Source organism: Gasterosteus aculeatus, chromosome 17 (assembly GCF_964276395.1).
Source record: "Gasterosteus aculeatus chromosome 17, fGasAcu3.hap1.1, whole genome shotgun sequence".
Taxonomy (NCBI): Eukaryota; Metazoa; Chordata; class Actinopteri; order Perciformes; family Gasterosteidae; genus Gasterosteus; species Gasterosteus aculeatus.
Genome location: NC_135705.1, coordinates 17,684,818 through 17,698,153, shown reverse-complemented (window position 1 = coordinate 17,698,153; position 13,336 = coordinate 17,684,818). Strand labels below are relative to the sequence as shown.

The 13,336-nt window shown below is 52.5% G+C and overlaps 1 protein-coding gene across 1 annotated transcript in view; it reads left to right on the top strand.

The window, feature by feature from the left end:
- The window catches only part of uba7 (ubiquitin-like modifier activating enzyme 7), a 106,051-nt gene that overhangs the window by 73,621 nt on the left and 19,094 nt on the right, over nt 1–13,336 (top strand). The window contains exons 12-14 of the mRNA XM_040204475.2: nt 11,891–12,046; nt 12,550–12,715; nt 12,823–13,019. Coding sequence (XP_040060409.2) covers nt 11,891–12,046; nt 12,550–12,715; nt 12,823–13,019 — 519 coding nt within the window. The remainder of the gene's footprint in view (nt 1–11,890; nt 12,047–12,549; nt 12,716–12,822; nt 13,020–13,336) is intronic.

Genomic DNA, 13,336 nt, shown 5'->3' with positions numbered 1-13,336 from the left:
CACACAGACACACCAACGTCGACGGACACACAGACACACCGTCGACGGACACACAGACACAACAACGTCGACGGACACACAGACACACCAACGTCGACGGACACACAGACACACCAACGTCGACGGACACACAGACACACCAACGTCGACGGACACACAACACGCAGACACACTAACATAGACAAACACGCAGACACACTAACGTAGACAAACACACCAACGTCGACGGACACGCAGACACACCAACATAGACAAACACGCAGACACACTAACGTAGACAAACACACCAACGTAGACACGTGTCGGACACACAGACACACCAACGTCGACGGACACACAGACACACCAACGTCGACGGACACACAGACACACCAACGTCGACGGACACACAGACACACTAACGTCGACGGACACACAGACACACCAACGTCGACGGACACACAGACACACCAACGTCGACGGACACACAGACACACCAACGTCGACGGACACACAGACACACCAACGTCAACAACGGACACACAGACACACCAACGTCGACGGACACACAGACACACCAACGTCGACAACGGACACACAGACACACCAACGTCGACGGACACACAGACACACCAACGTCGACGGACACACAGACACACCAACGTCGACGGACACACAGACACACCAACGTCGACGGACACACAGACACACCAACGTCGACGGACACACAGACACACCAACGTCGACGGACACACAGACACACCAACGTCGACGGACACACAGACACACCAACGTCGACGGACACACAGACACACCAACGTCGACGGACACACAACACGCAGACACACTAACATAGACAAACACGCAGACACACTAACATAGACAAACACGCAGACACACTAACGTAGACAAACACACCAACGTCGACGGACACGCAGACACACCAACATAGACAAACACGCAGACACACCAACGTCGACGTACACACAGACACACCAACGTCGACGGACACACAACACGCAGACACACTAACATAGACAAACACGCAGACACACTAACATAGACAAACACGCAGACACACTAACGTAGACAAACACACCAACGTAGACAAACACGCAGACACACTAACATAGACAAACACGCAGACACACTAACGTAGACAAACACACCAACGTAGACACGTGTCGGACACACAGACACACCAACGTCGACGGACACACAGACACACCAACGTCGACGGACACACAGACACACCAACGTCGACGGACACACAGACACACCAACGTCGACGGACACACAGACACACCAACGTCGACGGACACACAGACACACCAACGTCAACGGACACACAGACACACCAACGTCGACGGACACACAACACGCAGACACACTAACATAGACAAACACGCAGACACACTAACGTAGACAAACACACCAACGTAGACACGTGTCGGACACACAGACACACCAACGTCGACGACGGACACACAGACACACCAACGTCGACGACGGACACACAGACACACCAACGTCGACGACGGACACACAGACACACCAACGTCGACGACGGACACACAGACACACCAACGTCGACGACGGACACACAGACACACCAACGTCGACGACGGACACACAGACACACCAACGTCGACGACGGACACACAGACACACCAACGTCGACGGACACACAGACACACCAACGTCGACGGACACACAGACACACCAACGTCGACGGACACACAGACACACCAACGTCGACGGACACACAGACACACCAACGTCGACGGACACACAGACACACCAACGTCGACGGACACACAGACACACCAACGTCAACAACGGACACACAGACACACCAACGTCGACGGACACACAGACACACCAACGTCGACGGACACACAGACACACCAACGTCGACGACGGACACACAGACACACCAACGTCGACGACGGACACACAGACACACCAACGTCGACGACGGACACACAGACACACCAACGTCGACGACGGACACACAGACACACCAACGTCGACGACGGACACACAGACACACCAACGTCGACGACGGACACACAGGCACACCAACGTCGACGACGGACACACAGACACACCAACGTCGACGACGGACACACAGACACACCAACGTCGACGACGGACACACAGACACACCAACGTCGACGGACACACAGACACACCAACGTCGACGACGGACACACAGACACACCAACGTCGACGACGGACACACAGACACACCAACGTCGACGACGGACACACAGACACACCAACGTCGACGACGGACACACAGACACACCAACGTCGACGACGGACACACAGACACACCAACGTCGACGACGGACACACAGACAAACCAACGTCGACGACGGACACACAGACACACCAACGTCGACGACGGACACACAGACACACCAACGTCGACGACGGACACACAGACACACCAACGTCGACGGACACACAACACGAAGACACACTAACATAGACAAACACGCAGACACACTAACGTAGACAAACACACCAACGTAGACAAACACGCAGACACACTAACATAGACAAACACGCAGACACACTAACGTAGACAAACACACCAACGTAGACACGTGTCGGACACACAGACACACCAACGTCGACGGACACACAGACACACCAACGTCGACGGACACACAGACACACCAACGTCGACGGACACACAGACACACCGTCGACGGACACACAGACACACCAACGTCGACGGACACACAGACACACCAACGTCGACGGACACACAGACACACCAACGTCGACGGACACACAACACGCAGACAAACTAACATAGACAAACACGCAGACACACTAACATAGACAAACACGCAGACACACTAACGTAGACAAACACACCAACGTAGACAAACACGCAGACACACTAACATAGACAAACACGCAGACACACTAACGTAGACAAACACACCAACGTAGACACGTGTCGGACACACAGACACACCAACGTCGACGGACACACAGACACACCAACGTCGACGGACACACAGACACACCAACGTCGACGGACACACAGACACACCAACGTCGACGACGGACACACAGACACACCAACGTCGACGACGGACACACAGACACACCAACGTCGACGACGGACACACAGACACACCAACGTCGACGACGGACACACAGACACACCAACGTCGACGACGGACACACAGACACACCAACGTCGACGGACACACAGACACACCAACGTCGACGGACACACAGACACACCAACGTCGACGGACACACAGACACACCAACGTCGACGGACACACAGACACACCAACGTCGACGGACACACAGACACACCAACGTCGACGGACACACAGACACACCAACGTCGACGGACACACAGACACACCAACGTCTACGGACACACAGACACACCAACGTCGACGGACACACAACACGCAGACACACTAACATAGACAAACACGCAGACACACTAACATAGACAAACACGCAGACACACTAACGTAGACAAACACACCAACGTAGACAAACACGCAGACACACTAACATAGACAAACACGCAGACACACTAACGTAGACAAACACACCAACGTAGACACGTGTCGGACACACAGACACACCAACGTCGACGGACACACAGACATACCAACGTCGACGGACACACAGACACACCAACGTCGACGGACACACAGACACACCAACGTCGACGGACACACAGACACACCAACGTCGACGGACACACAGACACACCAACGTCGACGGACACACAGACACACCAACGTCGACGGACACACAACACGCAGACACACTAACATAGACAAACACGCAGACACACTAACATAGACAAACACGCAGACACACTAACGTAGACAAACACACCAACGTAGACAAACACGCAGACACACTAACATAGACAAACACGCAGACACACTAACGTAGACAAACACACCAACGTAGACACGTGTCGGACACACAGACACACCAACGTCGACGGACACACAGACACACCAACGTCGACGGACACACAGACACACCAACGTCGACGGACACACAGACACACCAACGTCTACGGACACACAGACACACCAACGTCGACGGACACACAACACGCAGACACACTAACATAGACAAACACGCAGACACACTAACATAGACAAACACGCAGACACACTAACGTAGACAAACACACCAACGTAGACAAACACGCAGACACACTAACATAGACAAACACGCAGACACACTAACGTAGACAAACACACCAACGTAGACACGTGTCGGACACACAGACACACCAACGTCGACGGACACACAGACACACCAACGTCGACGGACACACAGACACACCAACGTCGACGGACACACAGACACACCAACGTCGACGGACACACAGACACACCAACGTCGACGGACACACAGACACACCAACGTCGACGGACACACAGACACACCAACGTCGACGGACACACAACACGCAGACACACTAACATAGACAAACACGCAGACACACTAACATAGACAAACACGCAGACACACTAACGTAGACAAACACACCAACGTAGACAAACACGCAGACACACTAACATAGACAAACACGCAGACACACTAACGTAGACAAACACACCAACGTAGACACGTGTCGGACACACAGACACACCAACGTCGACGGACACACAGACACACCAACGTCGACGGACACACAGACACACCAACGTCGACGACGGACACACAGACACACCAACGTAGACAAACACGCAGACACACTAACATAGACAAACACGCAGACACACTAACGTAGACAAACACACCAACGTAGACACGTGTCGGACACACAGACACACCAACGTCGACGGACACACAGACACACCAACGTCGACGACGGACACACAGACACACCAACGTCGACGACGGACACACAGACACACCAACGTCGACGACGGACACACAGACACACCAACGTCGACGACGGACACACAGACACACCAACGTCGACGACGGACACACAGACACACCAACGTCGACGACGGACACACAGACACACCAACGTCGACGGACACACAGACACACCAACGTCGACGACGGACACACAGACACACCAACGTCGACGACGGACACACAGACACACCAACGTCGACGACGGACACACAGACACACCAACGTCGACGACGGACACACAGACACACCAACGTCGACGACGGACACACAGACACACCAACGTCGACGGACACACAGACACACCAACGTCGACGGACACACAGACACACCAACGTCGACGGACACACAGACACACCAACGTCGACGGACACACAGACACACCAACGTCGACGGACACACAGACACACCAACGTCGACGGACACACAGACACACCAACGTCGACGGACACACAGACACACCAACGTCTACGGACACACAGACACACCAACGTCGACGGACACACAACACGCAGACACACTAACATAGACAAACACGCAGACACACTAACATAGACAAACACGCAGACACACTAACGTAGACAAACACACCAACGTAGACAAACACGCAGACACACTAACATAGACAAACACGCAGACACACTAACGTAGACAAACACACCAACGTAGACACGTGTCGGACACACAGACACACCAACGTCGACGGACACACAGACATACCAACGTCGACGGACACACAGACACACCAACGTCGACGGACACACAGACACACCAACGTCGACGGACACACAGACACACCAACGTCGACGGACACACAGACACACCAACGTCGACGGACACACAGACACACCAACGTCGACGGACACACAACACGCAGACACACTAACATAGACAAACACGCAGACACACTAACATAGACAAACACGCAGACACACTAACGTAGACAAACACACCAACGTAGACAAACACGCAGACACACTAACATAGACAAACACGCAGACACACTAACGTAGACAAACACACCAACGTAGACACGTGTCGGACACACAGACACACCAACGTCGACGGACACACAGACACACCAACGTCGACGGACACACAGACACACCAACGTCGACGGACACACAGACACACCAACGTCTACGGACACACAGACACACCAACGTCGACGGACACACAACACGCAGACACACTAACATAGACAAACACGCAGACACACTAACATAGACAAACACGCAGACACACTAACGTAGACAAACACACCAACGTAGACAAACACGCAGACACACTAACATAGACAAACACGCAGACACACTAACGTAGACAAACACACCAACGTAGACACGTGTCGGACACACAGACACACCAACGTCGACGGACACACAGACACACCAACGTCGACGGACACACAGACACACCAACGTCGACGGACACACAGACACACCAACGTCGACGGACACACAGACACACCAACGTCGACGGACACACAGACACACCAACGTCGACGGACACACAGACACACCAACGTCGACGGACACACAACACGCAGACACACTAACATAGACAAACACGCAGACACACTAACATAGACAAACACGCAGACACACTAACGTAGACAAACACACCAACGTAGACAAACACGCAGACACACTAACATAGACAAACACGCAGACACACTAACGTAGACAAACACACCAACGTAGACAAACACGCAGACACACTAACATAGACAAACACGCAGACACACTAACGTAGACAAACACACCAACGTAGACACGTGTCGGACACACAGACACACCAACGTCGACGGACACACAGACACACCAACGTCGACGGACACACAGACACACCAACGTCGACGGACACACAGACACACCAACGTCGACGGACACACAGACACACCAACGTCGACGGACACACAGACACACCAACGTCGACGGACACACAACACGCAGACACACTAACATAGACAAACACGCAGACACACTAACATAGACAAACACGCAGACACACTAACGTAGACAAACACACCAACGTAGACAAACACGCAGACACACTAACGTAGACAAACACACCAACGTAGACACGTGTCGGACACACAGACACACCAACGTCGACGGACACACAGACACACCAACGTCGACGGACACACAGACACACCAACGTCGACGGACACACAGACACACCAACGTCGACGGACACACAGACACACCAACGTCGACGGACACACAGACACACCAACGTCGACGGACACACAGACACACCAACGTCGACGACGGACACACAGACACACCAACGTCGACGACGGACACACAGACACACCAACGTCGACGACGGACACACAGACACACCAACGTCGACGACGGACACGCAGACACACCAACGTCGACGACGGACACGCAGACACACCAACGTCGACGACGGACACACAGACACACCAACGTCGACGACGGACACACAGACACACCAACGTCGACGACGGACACACAGACACACCAACGTCGACGACGGACACACAGACACACCAACGTCAACGACGGACACACAGACACACCAACGTCGACGACGGACACACAGACACACCAACGTCGACGACGGACACACAGACACACCAACGTCGACGACGGACACACAGAAACACCAACGTCGACGACGGACACACAGACAAACACGCAGACACACTAACATAGACAAACACGCAGACACACTAACGTAGACAAACACACCAACGTAGACACGTGTCGGACACACAGACACACCAACGTCGACGGACACACAGACACACCAACGTCGACGGACACACAGACACACCAACGTCGACGGACACACAGACACACCAACGTCGACGGACACACAGACACACCAACGTCGACGGACACACAGACACACCAACGTCGACGGACACACAGACACACCAACGTCGACGGACACACAGACACACCAACGTCGACGGACACACAGACACACCAACGTCGACGGACACACAACACGCAGACACACTAACATAGACAAACACGCAGACACACTAACATAGACAAACACGCAGACACACTAACGTAGACAAACACACCAACGTAGACAAACACGCAGACACACTAACATAGACAAACACGCAGACACACTAACGTAGACAAACACACCAACGTAGACACGTGTCGGACACACAGACACACCAACGTCGACGGACACACAGACACACCAACGTCGACGGACACACAGACACACCAACGTCGACGGACACACAGACACACCAACGTCGACGGACACACAGACACACCAACGTCGACGGACACACAGACACACCAACGTCGACGGACACACAGACACACCAACGTCGACGGACACACAACACGCAGACACACTAACATAGACAAACACGCAGACACACTAACATAGACAAACACGCAGACACACTAACGTAGACAAACACACCAACGTAGACAAACACGCAGACACACTAACATAGACAAACACGCAGACACACTAACGTAGACAAACACACCAACGTAGACACGTGTCGGACACACAGACACACCAACGTCGACGGACACACAGACACACCAACGTCGACGGACACACAGACACACCAACGTCGACGGACACACAGACACACCAACGTCGACGGACACACAGACACACCAACGTCGACGGACACACAGACACACCAACGTCGACGGACACACAACACGCAGACACACTAACATAGACAAACACGCAGACACACTAACATAGACAAACACGCAGACACACTAACGTAGACAAACACACCAACGTAGACAAACACGCAGACACACTAACGTAGACAAACACACCAACGTAGACACGTGTCGGACACACAGACACACCAACGTCGACGGACACACAGACACACCAACGTCGACGGACACACAGACACACCAACGTCGACGGACACACAGACACACCAACGTCGACGGACACACAGACACACCAACGTCGACGGACACACAGACACACCAACGTCGACGGACACACAGACACACCAACGTCGACGGACACACAGACACACCAACGTCGACGACGGACACACAGACACACCAACGTCGACGACGGACACACAGACACACCAACGTCGACGACGGACACGCAGACACACCAACGTCGACGACGGACACGCAGACACACCAACGTCGACGACGGACACGCAGACACACCAACGTCGACGACGGACACACAGACACACCAACGTCGACGACGGACACACAGACACACCAACGTCGACGACGGACACACAGACACACCAACGTCGACGACGGACACACAGACACACCAACGTCGACGACGGACACACAGACACACCAACGTCGACGACGGACACACAGACACACCAACGTCGACGACGGACACACAGACACACCAACGTCGACGACGGACACACAGAAACACCAACGTCGACGACGGACACACAGACAAACACGCAGACACACTAACATAGACAAACACGCAGACACACTAACGTAGACAAACACACCAACGTAGACACGTGTCGGACACACAGACACACCAACGTCGACGGACACACAGACACACCAACGTCGACGGACACACAGACACACCAACGTCGACGGACACACAGACACACCAACGTCGACGGACACACAGACACACCAACGTCGACGGACACACAGACACACCAACGTCGACGGACACACAGACACACCAACGTCGACGGACACACAGACACACCAACGTCGACGGACACACAGACACACCAACGTCGACGGACACACAGACACACCAACGTCGACGGACACACAGACACACCAACGTCGACGGACACACAGACACACCAACGTCGACGGACACACAGACACGCAGACACACTAACATAGACAAACACGCAGACACACTAACATAGACAAACACGCAGACACACTAACGTAGACAAACACACCAACGTAGACAAACACGCAGACACACTAACATAGACAAACACGCAGACACACTAACGTAGACAAACACACCAACGTAGACACGTGTCGGACACACAGACACACCAACGTCGACGGACACACAGACACACCAACGTCGACGGACACACAGACACACCAACGTCGACGGACACACAGACACACCAACGTCGACGGACACACAGACACACCAACGTCGACGGACACACAGACACACCAACGTCGACGGACACACAGCACGCAGACACACCAACGTCGACGGACACACAGCACGCAGACACACTAACATAGACAAACACGCAGACACACTAACGTAGACAAACACACCAACGTAGACAAACACGCAGACACACTAACATAGACAAACACGCAGACACACTAACGTAGACAAACACACCAACGTAGACAAACACGCAGACACACTAACATAGACAAACACGCAGACACACTAACGTAGACAAACACACCAACGTAGACACGTGTCGGACACACAGACACACCAACGTCGACGGACACACACACACCAACGTCGACGGACACACAGACACACCAACGTCGACGGACACACAGACACACCAACGTCGACGGACACACAGACACACCAACGTCGACGGACACACAGACACACCAACGTCGACGGACACACAGACACACCAACGTCGACGGACACACAGACACACCAACGTCGACGGACACACAGACACACCAACGTCGACGGACACACAGCACGCAGACACACTAACATAGACAAACACGCAGACACACTAACATAGACAAACACGCAGACACACTAACGTAGACAAACACACCAACGTAGACAAACACGCAGACACACTAACATAGACAAACACGCAGACACACTAACGTAGACAAACACACCAACGTAGACACGTGTCGGACACACAGACACACCAACGTCGACGGACACACAGACACACCAACGTCGACGGACACACACCAACGTCGACGGACACACAGACACACCAACGTCGACGGACACACAGACACACCAACGTCGACGGACACACAGACACACCAACGTCGACGGACACACAGACACACCAACGTCGACGGACACACAGACACACCAACGTCAACGGACACACAACACGCAGACACACTAACATAGACAAACACGCAGACACACTAACATAGACAAACACGCAGACACACTAACGTAGACAAACACACCAACGTAGACAAACACGCAGACACACTAACATAGACAAACACGCAGACACACTAACGTAGACAAACACACCAACGTAGACACGTGTCGGACACACAGACACACCAACGTCGACGGACACACAGACACACCAACGTCGACGGACACACAGACACACCAACTTTGACGGACACACAGACACACCAACGTCGACGGACACACAGACACACCAACGTCGACGGACACACAGACACACCAACGTCGACGGACACACAGACACACCAACGTCGACGGACACACAGACACACCAACGTCGACGGACACACAGACACACCAACGTCGACGGACACACAGACACACCAACGTCGACGGACACACAGACACACCAACGTCGACGGACACACAGACACACCAACGTCGACGGACACACAACACGCAGACACACTAACATAGACAAACACGCAGACACACTAACATAGACAAACACGCAGACACACTAACGTAGACAAACACACCAACGTAGACAAACACGCAGACACACTAACATAGACAAACACGCAGACACACTAACGTAGACAAACACACCAACGTAGACACGTGTCGGACACACAGACACACCAACGTCGACGGACACACAGACACACCAACGTCGACGGACACACAGACACACCAACGTCGACGGACACACAGACACACCAACGTCGACGGACACACAGACACACTAACATAGACAAACACACAGACATAGACAAACAGATCCAAAGTATCAAGAGGTTTCTTAATGTGTAAAGCAACACTTTTATTTGATGGCGTTCTCTTGTTGCACCAGCTGATGTATGCCATCTATTCTGAGTCTTTCTGTTCATTTTTCAAGGTTGGAGCTGGTGCCATCGGATGTGAGCTTTTGAAGAACTTTGCACTCATGGGGCTCGGTGCCGGAGAGGGAGGCCAAATCACTGTGACCGACATGGACTTCATAGAAAGATCCAACTTGAACCGGCAGTTCCTGTTCAGGTCTCAGGATATTGGGGTGAGAAAAAAGCCTGACATCATAGTCTCACGTACCACGATAGCCCGCTGGTTCTTGTTACACCAGGTCAAGTGGGAGGGTCAGAGGGCTTGCTAATGGGACAGATGGGGGCACGGGGGAGGGTAGGGGGGTTATTGTCAGTCTAAGACAGCTTGTGTCAGATTACACGTTCACCTTCCATCACTTCAGGCAGTGTTGTTTTTAGGAGTATATCAAATGGTTGCTCACAAATGTCTGATTGAACAACTGCTGCTGTCTAAACAACTTGTGCAAAACGTTTTATCAAATCCTGTAGACCAAATGGGCTGATTCTATTGTTATATAATAGAAGACGGTGAAATAATACAGTATAAATTACCAAATCTCTCCTTTAGAGGTTTCATACAAGCATCATAAAATACTAGGGTATTTTTTGCATTGATTAACATTTTATTCATTTGAATACATCACTCTATGCACAATCGCCCAGACATCTTCACATTTGGCAACTCGTCCGTGTACAGAAACCAAAATCGGACGTTGCGGCCAAAGCGGTGCGTGAGATGAACCCACGGATGAACATCACCGCTCACCAGAACCGTCTGGACGCTGACAGTGAAGGCGTGTACGATTACAACTTCTTCATGGGTCTCGACGGAGTAGCTGCAGCCCTTGATAATGTGGAAGCCAGTGAGTGGGTTCTCTCTTTGTAGCTATCATTCATTCATTTTTTTCTTTTTTTTTTAACCACAAAACGCTTGTAAAACGACAGTCTAAATCCCTCCTTTGCCGCACAGGGGTCTATCTTGATGGACGCTGCGTTCAGCACCAGAAACCGCTGGTGGAGGGAGGAACTTTAGGATGCCAGGGCAGCACTGTGGTGGTGGTGCCTCACCTGACAAAGTCCTACGGCCCAAGCACCTCGAGTTCTAATGACGCCATCCCGCTGTGCACGCTCAAGAACTTCCCTCACCGCATTGAGCACACCCTGCAGGTACAATGAAAGCGTTAAGTGTTCGGTCCAAAGTCCGGGCTAACGCTCACTGGTTGTCGAAGGACAGCACAGTACAAACTGTAGTGTGATACGGCCGAAGGGTTTTATCAAGTCTCATCACGCGGTGGCGATTTGAGCTCCACGTTCAACTCGGCAAGCTAAACAGCTTATTATGCAAAATGCTAACGTGCTGTTGCTTTAGCACCCTGTTGTTCACCGTTTTAGTTCAGCATGCTCGTATGCTAGCATTTGCTAATGATGGACCGAAGACCAAAAATAAAAATGTGACCAGATGATGGCGCTAAATGTTAAGTTAT